The sequence below is a fragment of the Eptatretus burgeri genome, chromosome 10 (genome assembly GCF_056783735.1).
Source record: "Eptatretus burgeri isolate ZD-2024b chromosome 10, Ebu_testis_v1, whole genome shotgun sequence".
In the NCBI taxonomy this organism is placed as follows: Eukaryota; Metazoa; Chordata; class Myxini; order Myxiniformes; family Myxinidae; genus Eptatretus; species Eptatretus burgeri.
In genome coordinates, this window is record NC_140970.1 from 100,616,410 (window position 1) to 100,642,657 (window position 26,248).

General features: G+C 42.7%; 1 protein-coding gene across 3 annotated transcripts in view; it reads left to right on the forward strand.

The window, feature by feature from the left end:
* The window catches only part of TMEM116 (transmembrane protein 116), a 61,115-nt gene that overhangs the window by 19,149 nt on the left and 15,718 nt on the right, over positions 1-26,248 (forward strand). For all 3 annotated transcript variants that reach the window (XM_085899658.1, XM_085899657.1, XM_085899659.1), the window contains 7 exons: positions 3,935-4,033; positions 5,110-5,150; positions 6,725-6,817; positions 11,765-11,807; positions 23,174-23,254; positions 23,419-23,557; positions 23,739-23,812. In XM_085899658.1, the coding sequence (XP_085755784.1) occupies positions 3,935-4,033; positions 5,110-5,150; positions 6,725-6,817; positions 11,765-11,807; positions 23,174-23,254; positions 23,419-23,557; positions 23,739-23,812 (570 nt within the window). The remainder of the gene's footprint in view (positions 1-3,934; positions 4,034-5,109; positions 5,151-6,724; positions 6,818-11,764; positions 11,808-23,173; positions 23,255-23,418; positions 23,558-23,738; positions 23,813-26,248) is intronic.

Below are 26,248 nucleotides of genomic sequence, written 5' to 3' on the forward strand. Positions count from 1 at the left end.
TCATAGATACAGAAAGAAGGTAAAACAGAAAATTTTGAAGGAGGAATCGGAGTGGCTTAACGAGGGTAAAAAATATCAGGCAAAACAAATACCTCAAATGGTAGTTGATCCACCGTAAATAAAAGAAGAGTTAACATTCCGGGCTTTCCCCTTCGTCAGAACAAGGAAAGAGAATGTAAAATTCGGCAAAGAAATTGAATGTTGGATCATTTTGCTCAATAAATAAATGAAAAAGTAGATTTTTATTTTTTATTTTTTTGTGTGTGTGTACTATTTGTCTACTCACGTCCTCTTTATCTATTATTCGAACTTAGATGAAGATCTGATCATATTTTAGGTCCAATTTATGTAGAAATACAGAAAAAAAGATACTGAAATTGTAATGGATTTCAGAATCCAGTCTGATAAATGCATCCACACATCCAGGTCCTCAGACAGTTATTTTCTTTAATGTATGTTCAGATTAGCCCCATCCCCATGGCTAATGGGATTTTAAATGTGATGCGTTGAGAAGGGTAAAGGATAGATCCTCTCTCCTTTGGGAAGCTTTTCAGATCCTCGTGGAGGATCTCTAAGTCTTCTTCTTGTGGACTTTTTTGTTTCACAGCCTATAGTTTTCATCGAAACTTCCTGAAACTTGGCATATACATGTAAAATACCCTGCGCAGACAGTAACCATCTCCGATTTTGAAAATTCCTCCTGGAAAAAAAGTTATGACGTCAAAATATCTCAGCTAATGGAAATCACCTAAAAAATTATCTCCGAAACTAGGCAAGCTTTTTGAATTCTGTTTGTGGGAATCGAACAGCGCATTAGCAGAGATGAATTACCGCACATATGATGCATCACTATGACGTCATAACCATTTTATGACGTCATTCCTATTTTTTGACTTTTTTTTTTGTTTTGACAACCCAGAGTTTTCATCTGATCTTCGTGAAACTTACCATGTATATGCAGAAAGCCCATGCGCAGGCAGTAACCATCTCCGATTTTGGAAATTCTTCCGAGGAAAAAAAGTTGACGTCATAATATCGCTGCTAATGGAAATCGCCGATACCATTATCTCCGAAACTAGGCAAGCTGTTTGAATTTTGTTTGCGGGAATCAAGGCGGGCATTAGCACAGATAATTTAATTTATCGCAAACCTGATGCATCACAATGACGTCATATTCGTTTTTATAACATCATCATGAAGAGGACGAGGATCTTAGCTCATTTGAGCTTGTTTCTTTACGACAGACACGTTTACACACATTTCTTTCACAAGCTCTGAAGCCCGCCCTTATATTTCCTCAGCAACATTTCTTTCTCGAGCTCTGAAGCCCGCCCTCATTCTTCCTCAGCAACATTCTTTCGTGAGCTCCAACGCCCGCCTTTTTTTGAGAGCGCACGGGTCGTCATGGTAACCGTGCGCAAGTGGGGCAGGGTGAGCTTGGGGCGGCCTGCACCAGTAGAGACGGCCCGGAGATATAAAACAAACGGGAGGTACGTTCTGAGAGGAAAGCGGAGGCAAAAGAAAGCCAGGAAGGGAGAAGAGAACGAGAAGTAAGCTTGAGAAGCGGGTGGAAGCGTGCAAAAGAGGAGAAGGAAGCGAGCGTGTGGTGTGGGTGTGAGCAGCGCCACCAATGAGTGGGGCGCGGGTCGGTCACCAACAACACCAGGGTCTAAACCCGCGACAGACAATCTCGGTGCCCTCCAGGTGTCAACTGGTGTTCAAGGCTGTTCGCGAGAGGGTGCACGGCAAGGCTGGGTGCTGGTGACGGCCGTGACATGCACGCACACATTTCAGGACATTTTCACTTCACGGGTGACTACTCTCTGAGCGAGACAATTCTTCCCCCCCACCCCCCGAATGATCTGTTGGGTACCCATGTCTGTGTTTTGCTGTAAGTAAGTCAACCCCCGATAAACATCTGCTCTTTGTCTCTTTCCTGACATTTTGATTGATTTTGCTTTGAAATTTATTCTTTATTTACCTCAGAAAATAAAATTCTTTTTAGTTATTTATTTTATTAATAAATCATTTGTCAATTTCCAACCTGTCCGTGTTTGTCCTTTCCTTCCATTATTCTAGCATTGTTCGAACTGAGATAGACTGGGAGGTAATTACCACAAATTTGACCAAAAATAGTCGGCACGCACCAGCAGTTAAAACGCTCGGCCACCCTCATTAAAATCTAATCAGATAACATTGGTGCTTTGCTGAGGGCACGCTCCCCGCTCAGATAACCACGTGACCTCGAGTTTAAACGGAATAATTAGACGGCATCCAGGTGGACACTGGAACTCATGGTTGACTGGGTGGTGTTCGTGGTTCTAAAACAACCCACCATACCACAACGTTAATTGTGAGCGGTGGCCCCAAGTCTACCGAGGACAACCGGGGATTAATTCCCCTGAGTGACAAGCTGGTGTCTTGGTACCCGTGGCTGCAAGCAAAAAAAAAATATATATATATATTTATATATATTTTGATATATATATATATATATATATATATATATATATATATATATATATATATATATATATATATATATATATATATATATATATATATATATATATATATATATATATATAGTGAGAAAAACCATGTTTTCACCAAATTTAGTGTCCCGCCCACAACGTCACGTGACCTTTTTCAGGCTCCGAGGGATTGGTTGGCAGGTCGGCACGTGGTGGGTGGGCTGCGAGAGAGCCGGGGCGCCATTGTTGGCGACAGACGTGGCTCTAAGATCGCGAGTGGAAAAATATACCGGGCGCTCCGAATCGTATGGTTGAATGCGATTTCAAGTGATTTTTAAGACTCTCGACAGCACTGTCGCGCGGATCGTTGATAGCTCCGTCTAAAGGAATGAGTTAAATCGGGACGAGTGTGATCGTTATTCCCAGCTATCATCAAGCGGAGTTGTGAGTTGTACAACCTGTTTTTGGAACTCTTGTTGCCAAGAGTTCTGGCAGGTTTTTTGTGCTGTGTATTCAATTCTGTTACCAGCCATTTTTGAGATCGAGCCAATAAAATATCGTGCCTACCCCAAGAGGCCGATCTGAAACACAGTGGTGTGTTTTGTTGTTCTCTTTGTCCACACGTGGACTGCTTGAAGCTCAGACATTAACGTCAGTATTCCGTGCTGGAAGATATTAAACAGCCGGGATCGCGTCACTATATATTCATTCATTCAGACCCACCTCCTGACTGTTATGCTGAGCATCACCACGGTTATGTGTCACAAGGTAAAACCGCATAATACGCACAGAACTGACCGTCTCCCATTCAGACGATTGTTACCGCTAATACAAACCATTCAACCAGAAGGCACGTGGTGTGATCGGTGGGCAAATCGAAACATGTGGCGTGTGACGAGCACTCTTCCGTGCCCCCATTGGATCGGTGTAGGATTGTGTCCATCGGTGTGGGTGTAGGACTGTTTATCATCAATGTATGTGTGGTTAGAAATATCATGTGATGAGCTGTGTCTCGTTCAGGTAGTGTGTTCCGAGTCATGAAGTAGTCTGAACAAAGAACCCTGCGGCAATCTTGTACAAACTTGAGTAACATCTGAGGTTTCACTGATAACGTTGATATTGAGTGAGGAATTGGCAAGATCAGACTTGGACCACTCAAGTAGCAGATATCAAAGAAATATGAACAATACTTTCTTTGTGAATAATAGAATTGATTGAAGGATTGGAAAAGAAAAACAAATAAGAGAAGGTTTGGATAAGCATTACTTGGGACGTAACCAATGTTGATGGTCTTACAATTGCACCGTCACACCAATGTACATACTTGAGTAGCCAGGATGAGCTGCCTTTTGATCCAAAACCAGGTTGTACACCGATTTGGGGAATTGTGTCCCATAAATGCTTTAAATACCTGATTTTGTTTTGAAAAAACTAACGCACCCTACCTCCTGGTATGCCAGTGTTTTTATGCATGCACCTTCTGCCTGACGATGATCTACTCGTATGAGGTTTATCACAGAATCTGCAGCGGGAGAAGTGGAAGCACATGGGACCTTGAGGTGAGCTTGAGCGGTAGGACTGCTATTTTAGGCAAAAGTAAGTCACACAAAGATGGAGAAACGGCAAACTTTCCTTTATTTTGAAATTGATTTATGCATGTAAGTCTACCTTTTAATGGTTGCTTAAATTTCAACATTAAAGTCTTTGTTCACCATGCATTTATCACCTCTATGTTTATGATAAATTTGAGTGAAGTAACTTGATATCAAAGTGGAATGCAAAAGTAGTCTTCGTGAAGTCTCGTATTGCTTCAACTTCAACTTTAAGTTAACCTGTTGCCAGTCGTGTTACTTGCACAGAGTAAGATTTCATTTTTAAAAATTGCAACAAAACTTGGTCGCTCACCTGGAACATAGTTCCATAGAGCTTATGGGATAGTCCGTCCGTCAGTCCGTCTGTCAACAAACATTTGCAACTTCTTCTCTGAAACCGCACACCCAATTTCCACGAAACTTTACCACAACCTTCCGAAGGCTGAAGTTGCGCAATCTGTGAGCAGTAATGTCCGTCTGCCACACAAGAACATTACCTCTGCCTCACTGCCTCATCAACCAAGAGGTGGGTTTGAAGTCGGGTGTAACATGAAACCAAAACGAGGCCCTTCCGACCTCACAAATGTATCGTGGTATTAAACGCCTTGAGCACATTGAAAACAAGTTAAAGGATAGTAGTGGGGCGATGGGTAAGCAGTTGTGTATCGTGCTCCTCATCGGGAATGAATTAAACCGTTATTTTTTTGTTTTCCTCTTCACCCAAGAAATATAATTTGACCTTGTCAGGAGATTTATAGCATTTTGTCGCTTTCCAATGTTCATGTTCAGGAATGACAGCGACTCCAAATATTCAAGTGATATATTTAAATTCTCCATTTTTGCTATTTGGTCAATCTTCCGTATTTTACCTGTTATTCTTATTCCTTATGATGTTTTGAACTTGCGGTGTCACAGAAGAGGAATTCCCCTGAATATGGTACAATAAAGATGATTATTATTGCGATTATTATGATATGGAAACAGATTGATTAATGATGAACAAGCATCAAGTAATTGTCCTGTTTCTGTCTTCTTTTTTTTAGAGTTCCAGGAGACATCTCATCATCCTCTACATCCTCTCTTGGTAATAACATTCACGCGCTCGGTATAATCAAAATCGTCTTTCGAAGTATGCTTGGTTTGCGGGGTTTTTTTGGGCTTTTATACCTATCATTCATTCAGTAATTACCTGTTAACCTGGAATCGGATAACATCTGCTGGTATTAATGTAAAGGTGAACTTGTAATGCTTTATGATAAGTTGACTTTTTGGGGGTTTTTTTTTAGTTTAGTTGGTGTCTTTATTGGAGTTCACTGAAGAAGATAAAGCTTTGTGGCAGGATGAACATCCGAGAGTATTCAAAATGTCAGAACAGATAAACATTATGTGAACACATATATGTTCTGCTTATCTGATCTGCCAAAATTGGTCCGTGCCGTTGATTTATCATAGGTCTTCCTTTCCTCGTACACCGTGATAGCCATTCTTCACAAGAACGGCCACATCACTAATCCATGCCGGACGTCAACTGGTTGTGGGCATCCAAACTTCTTCATGCCTTCACATCTTCCAGGGTGTAGACACTTTTAGAAAATAAGAGATAATTCACTAAATCTGGAGATAAAATGGTTGGAAAGTTCGTCTCACTTCTGGACCTTCCTGTGTTTGGCAATTCATACGTGTCTGTTGCCTGTAACCTGTATTGTTATAATATCGCTCTCGACACGCTGTTTAACGTATCAACATATCCAAGCTTCAGGAAAAGCTTTGACCCTTTTTTTTTTTTTGTAATCCAGTGTGACGGCGGCACAGAAATTATGATGTTACGAACCGAACTCCATTCGTAAATTGGGATTCTTTTTATTTATTTTTTTTGCATACAAAGTGAAGGCTTGTGGAAGAGCTCGAAGAGCGACAAAAAGTTTGTAGATATGCTACAGCTATTAGCGATCTATTGTTTAAATGGAAAATATAGAGTTTTGTTCAGACCCCCGATTGCCCACATATGTACAGTAAGGCACCGCACATTTGAGAGGTTTCGTTGATAGAGCTTGCTAAAATATAAGCATTCAAATGTGATACCTGTTTATAAATTATACTATGGTAAAGAAAAAGGTTTAAGTACCAAACCACTTGACAAATTCTTAATTTTATTGATTCAAAATGATGTTTGAATGCTTCTGTAGATATAGCGAAAAGCTTGGTGTTTGCTTAACGGGTAAGGTGGCTGGCTTAAGATCTCAGGGTTTGAAGTTTGAAGCTGTCGTTCCGTTAAATAACACCAGGTGGGATGACTCGGCCTGTCCTTCTGAGGTCGGCAAAATGAATATCGGCTTACTGGGAACGTGGCACTGCATCGGCAGCATAGCCACGCACTCATTCATGATGCAACCAGCAGCCACAGGCTGCATACGAAATGTTATTCTATTGTTGCGGAGATACGCTCCACCTCAGATGTATCGAGGTGCCGTACCAACACACCGTTCCGCTCCGGCAGCACTACACCAGAGGTTTTAACTGTATTTTGTGATGAGCAGAACAAAATGTAACCATGCCTGAGCCCTTTTTCTGTAATATATATATATATATATATATATATATATATATATATATATATATATATATATATATTTATATATATATTTTTTTTTTCCGAAGGGGGGTTCCCATTAGCGTGTACGTTGGCATGCTTCTTGGAAACCTAAACCAAGAATACATCATCATTCCAAATGACAATGACTCTTGCACTCAGTAAGTATTGATGCATCTTTTTTTGAATTGCTTATTTTGCCATGATAATATTTGTTACTCTTCATTGATTATTGCAGATAACAGCACTATCTTCTGTATTACATGCTTGACAGGACTGTCTTGTCTGACTTTGATTGCCGACCCAACTATAAACTGCCAGATTTGTGATTTTGCAGTCAGTATGTTGCATCACAAAGTGTGTCCTATTTGCTAGCATTGGCTGGTTGATGTAAAATATCACGCTGTCTGTTTTGCCAAGAGTCGGCGAGCTATCACCGGCACCCTCAACAAATTCCAAATTCCTTTCCCAAATTGCCTTCAGCCAGGTGTCAGACTGGTTCACGAAAACTTTAGGCAAAAACTTTCCCTGGCTTATCTCACAAATTGGTAAAATAATTGAGGCTTTTGGTTCATAAATTAAGTTGTAGTCGATCTTTTGCATCATGGGACGATTGCAGAGGATTGGTTACGATTACCATTACCCCGTATTTACTCCAAATGATTGATTGTTGGCAAAAATGAATGATATTACAGGTGCATGATTGGCCTGTCCGCTGTGCAGCAGGACATGGGGTTTGTGTGCATGTGCATGCGTGTTGTCATCTTCATATGTGGATTTCAGAAGGTCGAACAGAGTCCTCCCAAATGTCAAAACCTCTACCTCGGTTTTGGTAAGGGATCACGATTCATCGACCAAGCTGTGATGTTTTCATGTTTTTCCAGACAAGGACATGTTCTGATGCTCTATCCATGTGGTGAGCATCTTCTCCATTTTCTCAACATCAGGCCGAGATTTTGCAGTTCTGGTAACACTGAGATTCCTCGTTGTCTGAGTGCTCTTTCGGACTTTATCACGATTCTCACGAATGGTTCTCACTGTAGAATCACGAAGTCCCATCTCTCTTTCAATATCAATGCTGCGCTCACCTCTATCAAATCGATCGAAAACATCTAATTTCACCTCCAATGAATGAGACCTTCTTGACTTCTTCTTCACTTGATCATTATCTCCAAATGCCGCTTGCTCCACGCTTTGCAGCCATAGTTTTGGCCGCTTTGAGTGAGCAACTCACGCCGGAAGACGGGATGTGAACATTTATAAGCATTTGCAATGCATCCAGCAATTTGTGGGTTATGATGATCAAGTATTCGATAATATGAGTGAGGATAGTGAAACAAAAAAAGCCGTCGTTAAGAAATCCTTGCGGCTTGTTCCAAACCAAGGCATTGTTGAGCAGGCCCCAAAAAATGGCGACTTAAGACTCCTGCAAACTAACAGGGCTGACCAAGATGGCACACCGCCATCCTGGTAAGGCTTATTTTGGTTTTTCGTGATGAGCAACCCCTTAATTATCTTCAAAAGGGGTGTTTAAATGAACCCAAACACCAAATTTTCATTCATGCACTCACTTGGAGTTCCCTTTGTATGCATGAAAAGTTTGGGGCTCCTAGGTTTCATGGTTTTGGAGTTATGGAGGAGATTGATGGATGGACACACTGACATTTATGATTATAGCTTAGGGGTGGGGCTGATTTTGATGTTGTTTAAAAAAAATCTTTTTCAAGATTTGTTTGTTCTGCTGATTCGTGTTTTTGTTTGATTATTATTACTTGCAGAGTACCCGTCCGACAGGCGATCTCGTTGCAAGCAAACAACACGTTCTTCTGACTCGTACCTTTTATTTGGGCAGTGTATCAGCAACTGACAGCTCTGTGTAGGCAAAAAAAGAATAACCCGGGTTACGTGCATGCAGTAAAAACATACCTACCGCTTATAATTCAAAACAGCTCACTGCGCTGGAACACGTGGAGACAGGAATACTGGACTGTAAATGGTGGGGACTTGTAATACCCTCCCCCACCTGGAGGCGGCGCTACACGATACACATTTACATAGAGAATTTGCATCCCCCCCCCCCCAACAAGACCACCGGCAAAAATATAAATACCCCTTTACATGAACTGGGGTCATGCTGATCCCACTTAGTCTGGATGTCGTTGGGCCAGAACTGTAGGAGGAGTAGCGTGACAAACCAACCCACACACAAGCACTGGTCAGTGAATTATAGTGAGGATGGAGTCGAATTAGTCATGGTTTCTCTTCAGTTGGTGTCATTATCACCTTCTCTCTCTTATTAGCCAGCTCCTCTTCCAGATTACATTGTTCCGCATCCCCATACTCCTCCTATCATCGACCTCTCTGTTCCCCTTCGTCATTCTGCTCATTATTGTGTGCGTGCGTGTGTCCACGACCGATGGTAGGTTGTACTTAATGGTACGAACCCAACTCCTCTCATCCATGGATATTTCTCGTATTTGCTGGGTTTCTCCTCGGTTCGATTTGTATTCAGGAACAGACCAATTATGGTTAACCATATCAAGATTGCCACTCTTTCGTCGAAATGGTGAAAGTTGTGTTTAAAAGACGATTTGAATCACAGTTTTCACGCTCGTAATGGCAGGTTTAAAAGTGCCTGATGTGCAGAACCGAATCAATGTAAACACAAACATGGTGCATTACCAAAAGGCCTCGTTCAGCATTCGTACGACATTTCAAAAGTATTGTATCGTTTCTGAAATTAATTTAGTCGAGTTTTTTTCGTTTGTTCCCTTGCCAAAACGAAGTTTTTGCACGATATGTTAGTCAGCTTGTATTTTTTTTTTTTTTGTTTGTCTGTAATCATGTATAAAAAATTCTGCAGAGCACAGTTATCATCGGAAATTTTTGTAACTTCGCATATCAGAGGCCTATAGAGGTCCCTTTCAGTGCACAAAATTTTGAAGGTCAAGGTCACTTTGTCGCAAATCAGGGGAGTCGACGAAACCCTTATTTTTTGAGTAATTTTGATCGGATCCTCTTCAAACATCATGGGAATATAGTTAATGGTCTGGCACTCAGCTGATTAATTTTTGGTGGCGATTGGCCTTGACCTTCATATGTTTTTTTGGGGGGTTTTTTATGGTCTGTAATCACGTATTAATCACTCTGCAGAGCACAGTTGTCATTGGAAATTTTTGTAACTTCGCATATCAGAGGCCTATAGAGGTCCCTTTCAGCGCATAAAAATTTGAAGGTCAAGGTCAAAGGTCAAGGTCACTTTATCAAATCAGGGGAGTCGACGAAACCCTTATTTTTTGAGTAATTTTGATCGGATCGTCTTCAAACTTCATGGGAATATAGTTCATGGTCTGCGCTCAGCTGATTAATTTTTGGTGGCGATTAGCCTTGACCTTCATGGTTAGCACCTGAGATCAAACATATTTGACCCCAAGGTCAAATTTTCAAGTTTGAGGAACCATATCGTGTAGTACTTCAAATTGAACACCTCGATGAGTGCTTTCTAGATATGTCAAGCTTGAGACATTATGACGTCATTTGGTGACGTTATGAGGCAAGAGCATATTTTTCATGGTTACTCTGTAGAACGATTCTCATCGGAATCTCTCGTAGGCAGATATTCCTCAAGGAGTCGCTCCTGGTGGATAGCAGCTCTGTTCACCTCAGTGTGACCTTAAAGAAGTCACACGTGGTCACCTTTTGGCAAGATACGGGTCACCCTGTGAGTGACATTGGTTTATTTTTATTTGTTTGTTTTTTTTTCTGCTTTTATTTTTACCTCCGCCACCAAAGGTGAAGGAGGTTGTTTTCACGTCTCTGTCTGTCTGTGTTTGTCTGCGTGCACGATATTGCAAAAAGTTGTGGACGGATCCGGATGAAATTTGGTGGGCAGGTTGGGTGTGTGACGACGACGACGAACTGATTTGAATTTGGCAAAGATCCGAATCCGGATCCGGCTACTTGATTTTTTTACATGATTCTTCACCGTTGAGAGATTTGACTAACCAGAGAGTTGGTGTCAAAGCCACCCAATGCTCGCCTGTTTATGCATTTATCGTTTTTAAAAGACTAGTCTAATAATATTTTTTTTTAAAAGCATTGTGGTGAAGTCTGATCCAAATAATTTTAAAGCAACATATGTATTTGTATGTTGTAATCAGTAAAAAATAGTGTGGAAGATAAAAACATTGGAAAGGAAATAACTTGCACCAAAAACTTTAACGTTTTCACGCTGACGCTCACGCCAGGGGTATTGCTATAGCTCTCTGTTCTTCGAACAGGCGAGCTAAAAATGAAATATTGCACGATATCTCAAAAAGTTGTGGATGGATTCAGATGAAATGAGGTGGACACGTTAGGTGTGTGACTATGACAAATTCATTCGATTTTGTTGAAGATCCGAATCCGTATCTGGATACGATAATTATTTAATTTTTAGCCACGTCTCGCGTAGCGAACGCTGGCTCGAAGAGAGCTCTGCGTTGTTGTTGTTGTTGTTGTTCTTCTTCTGGTGAAGACAAAACCTTTCTGACGTGGCTCTTGGACACATTTGTCCTTGTTAAAGTGATTCTTCACCATTGAGAGATTTGGCCAAAAACGGTATAGTACTGTGTTGCATGATATCTCAAAAATGTATTGGGCCTGATATGTTCTTGTGGATCAGGCATTACGTGGCGGAGGTATGCTCTCTACCGAGTGCCCTTCTAGTTTACTTTTGGTTTTACTCTGCAAAATCCCCCACTCTCCTCCTTGTTGGTCCTTTCCATGAAAGTGCACAGGTAAAGGTGTGATCGAAGTCATTAATTGGTCGAATGAAGCTTATCCCTTCTATTGTACTCTTCAGGATGGTTGATTAACACTTTCACTTTTTATCTGATTAATGATTGAAAAGCTGACCAATTAACCATTGCTATTTCTCACTGTAAGTATAATAATATATACGAAGTAGACATTTATTTTGAAATGAGAATTCTTCAATGGACTTTGGTTTGCAATCACCAAGCACAATCTTATCATCCGTAGTCGTGTCCGACCCTGCAATATGCACGAAAATGTCAGTTATCATTTTGTACTCTTATGAACTCACATGTTTGTCCCTAAAACCGCAGGTGTTTACCCGTTGTACATCAAACAAGTGGGTTTTGCTTCCAGGTGAGTAAGTTGTTTTGTTTTGTGTTTTGTTTTTGTTTTTTATTTTATTTTATTTTTGTTTAATATATTTGTTCTGTCTGGTTTTGAAAATGCTATTGTCTTCATCAAGTTTGATAGATGCATGGTAAATGTAAATGACAATGTTTGAACAACTGGCCATCAGTTTGTGATATTTCAATCCAGTAGTTGCAAACAGTATGTTTATTGAAATATAACATGACAGATGATGATGCTTATATGATAGAAGGATGGATGAACTGAGGGAGGAGCTTGACGGGAGATTGGTGAAATGCCGGCTAAGATGGGGGAAGAGATGGAAGATGGGGCACTTCGTGCGGATGGGGGAAGAGAGAATGGCAAAGAGAACGGATAGATTGAGGGAGCAAGGTGGGAGGAAAAGAGGTTGACTATGGTTGAGATGGGTGGATTGTGTGAGTAGGGATATCCATAAGATAGGGGTGGTTGGAGAGTGGAGAATGTTTGCTGACAGAGGGCGGTGGAGGAGTATCGTGGCTGAGGCAGGACAGAAGCTTGGTGCTATCAGACCTCGCCCCTTATAAAGGGAAGAGGAGGAGAACAACAACAACAACAAATATGATGTTCACAGAATTTGATGTGTTAATAACAAGGTAGGTTGACAAAATAGAGAAAAACAGGACATATAGTCTCACAAGTTTTCTTATTTCATTTGCAGCACAAGGCTGTGGGGTAGCATCATTGGCTGACTGCGCTGCTGTGCCGTTGATGCAGTGTCCTATGTAGCTTAAGGCTGGAATTTGTTCATGGTGCTGGTGATAGCTTGCCTACTCTTCACGAAGGACACTGTGGGAGCTTTACCGTCAACCAACTAATCCCAGGAGATGATGCACCCATTTAATGTCCATCAATGGATGGCACACATCTACACATAAAAAAAGAGCTCGGTCTTGGCGTCCGTCCATCCGTCCAGCCATGTGACGATATGTCTCTGATTTACATACTATTTGAATGTACCTTTCGACCCTTTAGACTGCTGAGACCCCTTAGACCTTTGAAGACCCTGAGTACTCTTAAGACACAAAAGACCTAAAGGACTCAGACTTTTTAGCTCTAATATGAGCCTCGACATTGTATACAAAATAAAAAGACCCAGGGCATCCAAAAGACCTCGAGGATCCAAAATACCCCGAGGACCCAATATCTGTGCACCTCTCCCCCTTTCTTCAAATCCCACTCTTCCCTCCATGTCTTCAAAACAGCTGTTCACCACCATCTCTTATCTTCCCCCATCCAAAACCATGATATTTTCGACCCCCGCTAATCCATCCCAAACCCACCTCCTTAAAATTTCCCTGATTTCCTTCCTGAAAGTCCCTGTTGTGTAAGGACCTGAAAGTCCCTGTAGAGTCCATCTTGTTTACCCTGTGTATCCCGCCCCATCCCTTTCCCTTCCACAGATCTCCTCATGTCTCTGTTACACACTTTTTTCCTTCCCTCTCCCTCTCCTGTTATCTCCTGCTCCCCTTGTATGTTCGATGTGTTAGCTCTCATACGAGCCTCGACAGTGTATACAAAAATAAATATAAAAAAATCCTCAAATCGCCCTCGCAACCCAATGTCCTCAACTCTCCCAACACACCCTCAAAAGCTTCAAACCCCTAGATCCAAACTCTGTCCTTTTAAAGCACCCAACCTCCCACCCTCCACCCCCGCCCTCCCAATCCAACTCTGTCATCCATTCCCCCTTTCTTTCAAGTACTCAATCCCCCTTCCAACCCCAAGTCAATCCCCCCCCCCAACATCTCAATCTCCCTCTTCCAACTTCATGCACCCTCACCCCCAACTCTCTGTCCTCCCCTCCCCATTTCTTCCTGTTCCTCACAACGTTACACAAATATACACAGGGAACTTTGGCCCATGAGAAGGCCATTCGGCCTATCATGCCTGCGTTGTTCCTGTTCCTGTAAGAACAATGTTAAAAGTAAATGTATATGGAACGTTAAATTCACCATCACTTCCCCCTTTCTTCCCTTATCCTTACTATATTTCACGGATCGGTGTTTGTGCGTTTTGTTTGTCGCGCTATTCCTCCAGTTGTGGGCCAATTCCATCAAGACTTGCGACATTGGATCGAGGTGTTTTCATCTTTGCTGGTGGTCTTGGGAGGAGGGGGAGGGGATGAAAATTCTCCATGTAAATGTGTGTTGTGTCGCGCCACCAAACATTCCTGTCCCCACGTTTTCCAGTGAAGTGAGGTGTTTTAAATTGTAAGCAGTAGGTATGTTTTTACTTCATGGGTTATTGGTTTTTTTGCCAACACAAAAAACAGTATGTGTCAGAAGAACGTGTTACATGCTTGGAACAAGATCGTCCATTGGGCGGGTACTCTGCTCATATTGATGAATCGCCATGCCTGTGAAACACTGGGATGTCAGTTTATAGCTTGCCCAGGATTCAAACCCAGGCTAGACAGCTTAGAGGCGAGTGTACATACCTCTCGGCCATCCTGTCGGCCCAGCCCAGCCAACCTAGTGAAGGACTAGAAATCGAGGTCATACTTTCGATCAATGATTCCTTTGCATTTTTGTTTAAGTTTTCATTGTAGAGCTTTCTAAGGTATTGACCTTGTTCTCTGCTGTCTTATTTATTCCAGTAATCATGTCTGTGTGTTTTAAAATGTGTATACACCAGGACCCTGACATTCGTGGGGGATATGTTCTGGGAAAACCCCACAAATGTTGAAACCGCGAATGTGGGGGCATTGTTTCATTGGGAAATGGGGAATAGGTTCCAGGGATTTCCCGACCAATGTAAAATCCATGAATATCAGATAAAATCTCACGAAAATGCTGTGGAAATAGACGGAAATTCATGAGTGTCAGGGAAAAATGCACGAGTGTTTTATCATTGTTGCGATGGAGACAAGGGGGATAACGTTATCAGTTTGTGACGGTTCCTGGTTCAAAGGGGAAAGTTTTAAAAATGTTTTCGACCATTAATGCATGATTACAGTTTCATTAAAGATAGCTCCGCAAAGCGGGCGTAACCCCTCAGCCCATGCATTGTAAAAGGAAGCAGTGATATCACGATGATGCAGTCAGTTAGAGCATGTTGGACGTCATATTGAAAATCAATCAGACTTCAAGATGGCTACCGCGGCGGCTAGTGAAAATCGCAGCGCGCCCATTTTCGAAAGGAACCTTCCTCTACTCAACCCCAACATATCGTGCGAAAATGGATTTAATCGGACAAGGCGTTCTCCTCGAAATTGACGGAAACCAAAAGTTGACAGACGGACGCCCGGACAACGCCTGTGACGACGATACCCCTTAGCCCAATTCGGGCCGAGGGGTAAAAACGACAACACCAGGTACCATTTCCAATTTATTGACGAATGCATTTTAAAGTCCATTATTGTTCGGGAATTTTAGCAAATTGTATTGACTATCTGTGAAAAAATTGCTTACCAAAAAATTTCTTCACTGACTTATTCATCTAGGTGTCGATTAACACCTATCAATTAGTGCAAACCCAAATCCTTGTGGAACATCCTGGGGAGTCGATCAAAGTTCGGGTGCTCAGAGGGTCTGCGCGAAAAAAATCAGAAAACTAACTTTTGCCAATATTGACTTGTGGGATGTCTAACTTGGGGTTTTTTGGGGGTGCTGAATTGATTGCAACCATTATTTTTGAGAAAAAAGCACTCCTTGATCATATTTAATGTATTTTATTGACATTTTTAACAGAACTGTGCTCAATGGAAATGTTGCTTCGTCAGCTTTTACAACCTTATTCATCAAACTCCCCAGTATCTACCTCGCTCCTCTTGCCATCCAGCTGGTTTATGTTCAGGCAAGAGTTACCATGACAGATGCCACAAGCAGAAATACACTTGACTCCTTGCTTTTTACAGCAGCACCTGAGTGAGCTGCAGTGCCCTGTAAAGCTGCACCTGGCAAACGTCAGGAGGTAGTCTGGTGCAATGGGGTCTGTAGAAGGGACTGGTGCATATCCGTGCTCGGTGAGTTGCCATCCATAGTCCCGGGCATCCAACGATGGACTTTGCAGCTTCAGCCGGTCTCTAGTCTGAAGTAGGGCTCGGAGAGAGTGCTGTGCTGCAGCTCCTGTTGTCGGGGGGAGTTTCTCACGTTTTATGCTCCCAATAGCAGCTCGCTTGCTGAAGATGTCAAATCTCAAGTCTTCCAAGTCTTTGGAGGATTTCCCATGGAACATGAGCTTGAAAAGATCACAGCCTGCTTTAATGATATCACCTTTCTCAGCTCGGATGTCCAACGCGTCCATTGCCCTCTCTGCTTCATCAGTCTTGCAGAGCTTGCTTAGCAAAGTTGGTTTGCTAAACCCAAAAATTGCAGACACTGTATCGCAGCCAGGGAAGCTGTGCAAGAAGATGAGATACCTCCGGTATATCTCTGGGAGGGCCTCCCGGATCTTTCCGACATCGTAAGATGTTTCTTTGGCTGTCGTGAGGAAGATCGGATGGTCTGCAACATGATGAATCAGCATAACCAGGACGTCTGTGTCCTCGGCCCTCACCTCGATAGGGGACTCTCTTGCCTCATCTGGAGCTGCGCGGACGATGGAGGTGTCGGCATCATCGGAGCATTGCTGTACACTGATTCCATTCCTACTAAATGTCTCAGCAAGGAACAGAACGAGCTGGGCTTTGTTGTTCTTGTTATCGAGGAACTTTTCTCTTGCAATGATGATTTTGAGATCCAGATGAATCTGAATGTCACAGCATGCATTCTTTGTTCGTCTCAAGTGGTCATGGTCCTTGGTGGAGCTGCCATATCCGTCAAAGTCCACCGTTATCCGGAGGCGATGGCTCCCCATGGACTTCACAAGCCGGAGGTAGCTCTCAGCAACATCCTTCCAGGTAAGGTTAGCCTCCCACTTGACATTGTGCAGGAGCCACCCACCATCAACCACAAGGCTAGTGCAGTGGGGAGGGGGGGGGTTGTTCGACAGGTGCCACACATGCCTTCAGGGACCTTGCTAGGGCAGCCTTGTCTGGCTTTCGCAACTTTTGATTTTTGTCAAACAGACATCGGTTTTGGCGTCAACTCAAAGCGCAGAGCTTCTTTGGTCTTGACTTCACGCTCACTGATGACAATGAGGCAGTTGAATAGCTTCAGTGAGTCAATGACCAGCTTCTCGCCATTGACTTTGGGTCCAGATCAGAGGCTTGCAAGTGATTTGACCTTGTGTTTGGTTACCATTGCATCCACAACAGTTTTCCCATCCATCTTAGCCTGTATGGCTCTGCCAACTTCTGCTTGATCAGCGTTGACTTGGTCTTCGAGAGTGCTGCTGAACCCAGTTGAGAAGGACACCAGAGTCTTCTTGTCCCGTGTGGCATCGAAAGGGTTGACTTCCTCCAACCACCCAACTATGGTGTTGACAGCATTGTTATCTCTCTTCACTTGGGCTCTTTTTTTTTTTTTTTAACGTCGATGTGGACAGGTACTCAACGCCGCATCGCACACAAGTTCAGAATGTGATAAGATCCGTGGGTGGCCTTAATTGGAGACTTTTGAGAGCGTATGCTTTTCAATCCCGGAACCACCACAGATGAAACACCTCAAGCCAGGTTTAGTCACATCCTTGTCCATACTGTCCTAAAAAATAAGACCTTTTTTTTGTAAACAACAGACAGGACATGAAATTTTGACACAAAACAGACAGAACACACATACAGTGATGTGTTTTAACATTAATAGATCCACTCTACGTTGAATATATTCAACTTCTATTGAGTTGGTACACAATTTTATAGCTAAATGCTCTTAGCTAACGTCAGCTAACACAGATAATTCTACTGAGTATGAGCACAAGTATAACCAACAATATAGCAGTGGTTTCAAAAATGTTGTATGCTGGTTTCAGCACAATTTGAACAATCTGTTTTGTGGTAATTTGGCTCAATTGATTCAGTCTGAGATATTGGCTGCTCGCTAGAGTACCCTTATTCTGGACATTTCCATCTGTCTGTCTGTCCGTGAAACTTTGGTTAAGCCTTGGGGCTAAACCACTCAACCGATTCCAATGAAATTTCGTAGGTAGGACCAATATTTCTGGGAATCGTGTGCTTTCGAATATGGGACCCCAGGCCCTAGCAACGGCCCTTTAAAGTGGTCAAAAAATCGAAAAAAATAAAAATCAAAGCTTAGAGTTCTGTGCGCAATCTATCTTGCTCCCTTTTTGGCAATTTGCAGCTCTACCAAAAAATATTTGTAGGAGGAGATAGGTTTTGGGCGAGTACATGTCGAACATTTCAGAAACGGTTAATTGCGAATATCTCCAAGAGAAAGAGTCTGATTTTGATGAAACTTGGGTGAAATGTGTACAATGTGGCCAGCATGTACACAAAAATGAATGGTTGCTATGCACACCTCCGTTGCTTTGCAACAGCTAAAATACTTTATCGTACATCGTACACTTATTGTGGACTGTACATACAAATTACGAAAATCTCCGATACATGCATACTCTGTTTCGCTAATTTGTACTCTGATCATCGCGCCGTGGCCATTCGATTGTCAAAGAATGAAATTGATTGATAGCATGTACATGAATATCGGCTCGTCGCGTCGGCCAGCTTTCCATCGAGAGCGAGCAGCCATGTCGCCTACCGGCTTGTCTAAAAATGTATCGTATCAATATTTTACGGCCAGGGATTCATTTTTCCTCAAATCTAATGGTTGGAATCGATTCAGCACCCCCAAAAAACCCCTAGTTAGACATCCCACAAGTCAATATTGGCAAAAGTTAATTTTTCCGATTTTTTTATTTTATTTTATTTTTTTTTTCACGCAGGCCCTCTGAGCACCCGAACTTTATTGGCTCCCCAGAATTTTCCACAAGGATTTGGGTTTGCACTAATTGATAGGTGTTAGTAGACACCTCGATGAATACGTTGGTAAGCAATTTTTTCACAGATGGTCAATACAATTTGCTAAAATTCCCTAACTATTAACCATACCGTTACCGTACTGTGAAACAAAAAACAAAACATCGTCATCCTTTTCCGTTTCAATTTTTTTATTTAACAAACACAGCACACGTAACTTTGCAAAACGATGAAGATGATGATGATTTATGAGGATGAAGATGTGCCGTTCAGGTCTATGGGGTGGCCAAGAGCGTTGTCAAGCAGCAGGAGTACCTTGAACAAAAGGTTCTTTCCTGCCAGGTACCTCTTGACTTGAGGAACGAAACGGGTATGGATCCAGTCCACAAAAAGTTCAGACGTCACCTATGCCTTCCTGTTCGCCTCCCAGTAAATGGGCAGCACCTGCTTGTTTTTGTTATTCAGCGCACGTGGGTTCAGGGAACGGGAGAGCATCATGGGCTTTACCATGAAGTCCCTTTCGGCAATTGCACAGAGGAGAATGTATACCCAGTCCTTTGCGGCCTTGATACCGGCTGCTTGCTCTTGCGCTATGCGATGAACTTTCTGGTCATCTTTTTCCAAAACAAGCCGGTGTCATCACCGTCAAAGTCCTGCTCCGGCAGGTACCCCTTCTCCTCGATGAGGCTTATGTGTTCTGCAGGGAATGTCAGTCCACAGATGCACGCTCTCTTACGATCTTGACACGTGCATTGTGGGTAACTGCGGGAGGGTGAGTAGTCTGCGCATTGTTTGTGGAGGATTTTTCCATGTGATGCTGTATTCGGCAGCTGATAATAGATGTGGTGAGCGATATCATTGTGTAATTAGTCCATATGTAGCACGCTGCTAATTACACTAATATATATGCTGAACGTTTCCATTCTTTGACTCACAGGAAATGACATCTTTCCTATCTACAGACAGGTTATGCTGAGCGTTTTTAAAATGTAACATCTCAGCTGGTGCTGTTTGTAGTAAGATAGTGACTTGCACTAAGATGCGCTGAATGTTTCCATCGTCTAGCGACCTGGTAATTACTGGATACATCAATAAATGCTGTTAGTGTTTTCATTTTGTAAGTAACTCACGGGGGATGGCGTTGCGGGTAATGACTTGTTACACTGGTGAGACATCTCGCGAAACTATGTTTATGCCGCAAAGCTACAATACACGTACCGGAAGCAGGTCATGTTCACGGCTCGTGGAAGATATCTTTTTTTGCGTACGTACAGTATTGTACTGCACGTACATCCAGCTGCTTTATACATGGCTTGTGGAAGATATGTTTTGGAGCTATTATGCTCGTGACTCGTGACTTAAAAAAATTAATAATAATCGCCGCAAAAACCATGAATCCATGGGGCAATTTCCTGCAAATGGCATGTCGCAAATTATCTACCGCAAATGCGTGGAACTCGCGATTTTGGAACCGCGAATGTCGGGGTCCTGGTGTATAATATTATACTGTACATTGTATATTGCAAAGCAAATGCTTTGGGAGTTAATCAGTCATCAGTTATCTCTTGATGAATGTTCGTGTGTTTTTAACCCCAATTCGCAATGACCAGAATCTGATGTCCAGGCACATCATCGTCACCCCTATACCCCACCCTTGTCTGGCTCTTCTCCCTCTTTTCCCTTTGTGTTTAACTCTTAAATCTCCCCCATCAAATCCAATCTCTTTATGTATCCTTACTATAATTCATGGACCAGGGTTTATTTGTTTGTGTGTGTGTGTCGCGCGACTCCTACTACAGTTTGGGGCTGATTACATCAAGATTTGCGACATAGGATCAGCATGACCCCAATTAGTGTATCGGGGTGGTCTTGGGGAGGGGGGGAGAGAGAGATGGAAATTATCGATGTGAATGTGTATCGTGTAAGGCCGTTCTCGGTGACAAGTCTCCATCATTTACAGCACAGTATTCCTGTCCCCACGTTTTCCAGCGCAGTAAGGCGTTTTGAATTATAAGCAGTAGGTATGTTTTTGCTTCATGCATGCAACCCGGATTATTTTTATTTTATTTTCAAGAGCGATTGAGGCAGCTGTCAGTTACCTATACACCACCCAAATAATGGTATGTGTCAGAATAACATGTATAATGCTTGGAGTAAGATCACCCTTAGGGTGGGTACTCTGCAAGTAATCGATAATCAGGATGACCTCCCCCCCCCCCTTTTGCCTTGAACTGCCTCAACTCCATTTGGGATTTATGTAATTAGTTATGGATTATGTTTGAGTGAATATATTCCCAACAGTGTTGTAATTCATTCCAGAGCATAGTCAGACTGCCCACATCAATTTTCTCTCTCAAATGTATTTGCCCTTCATTTTTTTCTGTTAAGACAGTGTCAGTCAATAATAACTATAATAAAACGAGAAGGGCATTCAGAAGAGTGCATGCCTCTGCCGTGCAATGCCTGATCCACTGGAGCATGTCAGGCCCAATACATTTTTGCAATATCATGCTGCACATCGTTTTTGGCTCAATCTCTCAATTGTAAAGAATCACTTTAAAATAATATATATATATATATATATATATATATATATATATATATATATATATATATATATATATATATATATATATATATATATATATATATATATATATATTTTGAATCTGGATTCGGATCTTCACCAAAATTAAATCAATTCTTCCTTGTCACACATTCAACCTGTACACCAAATTTCATCAGAATCAATCCGCAAAGACATCAGAGGAAAATGTATCCGACAAGAAAAAGACATCGTGCAAAGCACGATACTTGCAAAATCCACCTCGCTCTCCAAAGGTTGCCATGAAAAAAAAACAGCCTTTTTACAGCCATTTTTCCCTGCTGAGCAGGGTTTAGCTTTTTGCGGGCTCCATGCAATCATGGTTCCCTCCTTGAGGCAATGTTTTATGGCCGGATGCCAACCCTGGTCGCCTCTTACGACACACAGGGATATGGTACACCTATTCTAACCGGGGCATACACCGGGACCAGTACACTGGTACTCATTTCGCCGACCTCGGAAGGATAACAGGCTGAGTCGACCCCCTGGTGTTAATTCATTGGCCAACGGGGCTCAAACTCAGGACCCCAGGATCCCAAGCCAGCCACCCGAACCACTAAGACAACACCAGGTTATATCAAAGGTTGCCATGGATACATCAAATTGTCCATTTCATTAAGATTAAAATTGACAATTTTAATTGCAGCTCAGGTCAATCGGATTAAAATAGATTATTTTTCAGTTTGAAATTGATGATTTTAGAAGGTTGACCTTTGACCTTTTGACCTCAAAAATAGTTGGTTTCCCAATTCAGTCATGCACTGTGCAATTCCTGTTTAATTTCCAAGTCAATCTGATGTAAATTGATGATTTCTCAGTTGAAAATTGATTTTAGAAGTTTGACATTTTGACCTCAAATCAATAGGCTTCTCAGTTGAGAGTACCTCTACAGCTTGGTAAAGTTTCATGACTATCGGTTTGGAATTGTGACCTGTAGGCGATTGACAGACAAACAACCAAACAAACCGATTAACCAATATACTTGAAAAATCTACGATTTTGCAAGAAAGACACAAACAGACAGAAAGGGGTGAAAACATAACCTCCTTCACCTTCAGTGGTGGAGGTAATATAGAATATGGATACATTTCGTGTGCGTGCGTGCATACGTGCGCGTGTGCATTTCACAGTCAATCCACATATCAAACAGAAAAGAACAAAGATAGCCTCAGGTGATATTTCTTTTGTGATCCACAAATGTCTTCAAGCCAAATATCGGTTGAGTGCATGGAGTTTGACTATATGTGCGAGTCGAAAGGTGTGATGTGGCGCCGTGATTGAGCCAAGAGCAGAGAGGGTGGAAAGAGAAATGTGTTGAAAGGAAAAGAGGATATGAGCAGTAATTGTGTGATGGAAGACTGTGCAGACGTTTGAGAGTGGGCAGGGCATTGCAGAACACCATGGTAAGAGAGAAAAAAAGAGGAAGACGAGGGGCACCCGTTTTTCTTTTGTTTGTGTTTTCATTGCCTGTTAAAGAGAGCTGTGTGGAGCCGCTGTTTTTTTATTTATTAATTTATATATATTTTTAGTAGGGTCATTTCGGAGAGAATGGAGTTGGAGAGATAAAATAATTTAACAGCGTCAGGAAATATTTGTGTTGAAAGTAAAAGAAAGGTGTTGATATTGAACAGGAATTTGGTGAGTCTACTCGCATGGAGGAAAATATGGTGTCACTAAATTGGAAGAATGAGCAGGAAAGGCCTGGTTACTCGGCTCAAAGGATGGCCTTAGGTCCTGGAGTTATACATAGTACACACTCACCTCTGAACTGACCAGCCTGTGTTTGAAGATGTTTGAGAGCAGTACCCAGAGCATGAAGATGAGCTTGATGGTAGCCATTTGTTTGCAATTGCTCGAGTCGCCCTGTTCATTTACATTCCCATTTTCATCCTTCGTTACTTTGTCTTGCAGACCCACCATGAGAAAACATTCAACAGAGTCACAAAAGCAATATTCATGATGTACTTTGGCTGCGTCACTATCCTCTGCTCGGTAGGTTTACTTCCTGTCGTTTTATTTATTATTGTGAAAAAATGTCACAAAAGAAGGTTCAGAATTGTAGGAGCATGGAATACTAACGTCATAGTTGGCAAGAATGAGTGTTTGATCATTAAGACTGCGCGGTTTATTTGTTTTGCCTGTGTGTGTACGCGCAGTATTTTTACTGTGTTGTTCGCCGAAGTTACGGTGCTGCACCGACCCAAAGGACGGCACTGTTGGGGTCGAGTCGAGAAAGGGAAACGACACGTACCACGCTGTACTTTCAGCTTTACTTCCTTGTTTGTTGGTCCCCTGGTAAGTGCCACAAACACTCAGTAATACATCAAAACCGTTGAGAAGTATTTTGAACGAGAAAATTCAAGTTCAATCATCTTGGGTCAAACAAAGTTTCGTCGTTAGTAGTGATGGATGTCATTCTTATTTTATCAATATGTGGTTGCAACATACTAATGTTTGCGATTTTATTTTTCCTTAGTAATGCTTTTGTGCATTCTTTCCTTTGTGCCTCAAATCACGGATCCCGCGATCTTCTCTCTCCATTTACTGCAGGTTAGTATTTTCACGTGTGTAAGGTATATTTGTTATTGCCTTAGCATTGAAGGTGACTGGCTTGGAACCTTTGGGTCCTGAATTTGAGCCCCTGTCGACCGTTTAATTAACACCAGGTGGGGTTGACTCAGCCTGTTATCCTTTGAGGTCGGTGAAATGAGTACCAGTGTACAAGGATAATAACCATTGGGGGTAATCTGCGTTGGAGTGGCGACCCATCCAGGACTGCACTCCTTGCCAATGAAACTGCCCTCTGCAGCCCTTTGTACCTATACAGCACAAAAGGAATGGTATTATTATTATTAAGGTATATTTGTATTGCGATCCACCTCCATTAGCAAGTCCATTTTTGAAAAAGTTTTTTACTCACGACCCACCTCTAATTACAAAAAAAATTGAATATTTTATGAGGAGGAGTATTAATGTCGTCTGTCTGTCTGTGTGTCTCACTTTCCTTGTGTTTCCCCAAAGCCCCCACCTCGAGTGGCCTTTGGTCCTGTGAGGGGTGAGCTCTGTTAAGAATCCCCCTCTCCCCCCTTTTCTCCCCATGTATCATGGACACACTACATCACTTAACAGATCATCTCAACTTTAGGTATTCAAACATTGCAGTAAGTTTGGCCCCATTCTCTTACAGTGTCTGTAAAGCACAAACATCACCTATCAAATAACGTTTCTTGCAAATTGCAAGGCAGAACTGTTTTATCACATCAGCGTCCCATGACGTGATGGAGTTCTGAAAGTTGCAAATATTTAGATGCAAGGCAAGTGTTAGCGCAGGCTGTCCCTGAATATATTGTTATGGTTCTGCAAAACCACATGCCTCAAAGGCAACATGCAGCGATCCCCAGGCAGTTATTTAGTTGGTCTTCGTGCAGTCAGATCTTCCCCTCATGTCGAGTGGGTTAACAGGACGAAGTGCATTGCGTGGGTCTTATAGCTAGGTCTCATTGTATCTCTATCTCCCATTCAATCCTGATTTCCATTTCAACCCTTTCCTTTTAGCCGTGGTACAAATCAAATCAAGCAAGCCAGCAAACACACACGAAATGAATAACAAGCACCAAGCAGCCTCCCGTGAGCGAATCACAAAAAGAACGAAGACTCTGCCCGGCGTGCGCATGGCGCACCCTTTCATTCAGATCTGCACACCAATTTACAACAGCATCTCACCTTGCTCACCCCTCGCTCACCAAAAACTCAACACCTCAACCACCAACATCTCCCCGCACACGGGAAAAATATGCCGGCGTCTCCTCGTACCTCTGCATTGATACAATTCACCACTAAACAGAGGTGTGCTGCATGGCTCAAGGTACTCAGACCGTGTGATACGGGGACAAGAAACGGACGTTAACAGCACCAACCGCATCTCGACAGGGATGCCCCAAACGGGCATGCAGGATTGATTCACCCTCGTCTAGTCGCCAGAACACGGCAGGATGGGCGGCCCGGGGGGGTGGGGGGGGGAGGTCGTGGGAAGATCGGTCTGGGAGTTCGGTACAGAGCTCCGGGCTGTGTCACGCCTGATGTGCGAATGAGACTGCTTCTGGCTCCAGGAGCCTGGGAGGGCGTGGCTAGGACCGCCGTAGTCCAATAAGGAAGTGCGATTCGGGTCGTCACCCCACCCTTCGCCCGTGGCTTATAAAAGACAGATCGCGAAGCTGTCCACCCTCTTTTTCGCCTGCCTGCCTCGCCCTCTCCTTCGCCTCTCTGCTCCGCCCTCTTCTTCACTGCTACTCGTTGTCTGCCTGTCGCTGGATTGACACTCGTAGTTGTGTGACAGACGTTCTTCTTGGACCAGTGCGGAGCACACGTTTCCACGAGCCCCAGCAAAGTGAATAAGCAGGAGATAACGCACCGACTCTTGAGGTGGGAACGCTCAAGCGGAGCATCCCACTGAGGTACACGCTACACACTCAGACTTTTGCACGACTAGGCTAGGAATATTTTGCCTCACGCATCTTCTCTCCTCACTCTCTTTCCACCCCTCTTTCTCATCCCCTTTGGATGTACAAAAGAGCATCCCACTGATTCGCAATCACAGTTTCCAATGGCACGACACCACACCCCCGACATTGCACCACCCCACACCGCCCATTCCCACACCTTAGACACCAGTATTTCTCCCCCAAAGCGTACTGTTGCATTGTCAGCCGACTGCGCCAGGTATTGCGAGGCCGTTGGTCCTCATCTGCTCTCTTTCCTTCTGGCTATCTAATCTTCTCGGGTTTGTGTGTGTGTAGGTGATGGCGCCTGTCGTAGCATAAGTTTAGATTGTAGAAGTTCTAATGGGATAAGTCTGCTCTGTGTCTGCTTTTGTAAATTGCTTGCCTTTTGTCACACCTCACAAATTCCTTGCTATCCTTGCTGTACATAATAAACCCATTTACTGTGCCACATACCTTTCCTGACCTGATTGTAAATAAATGCTTT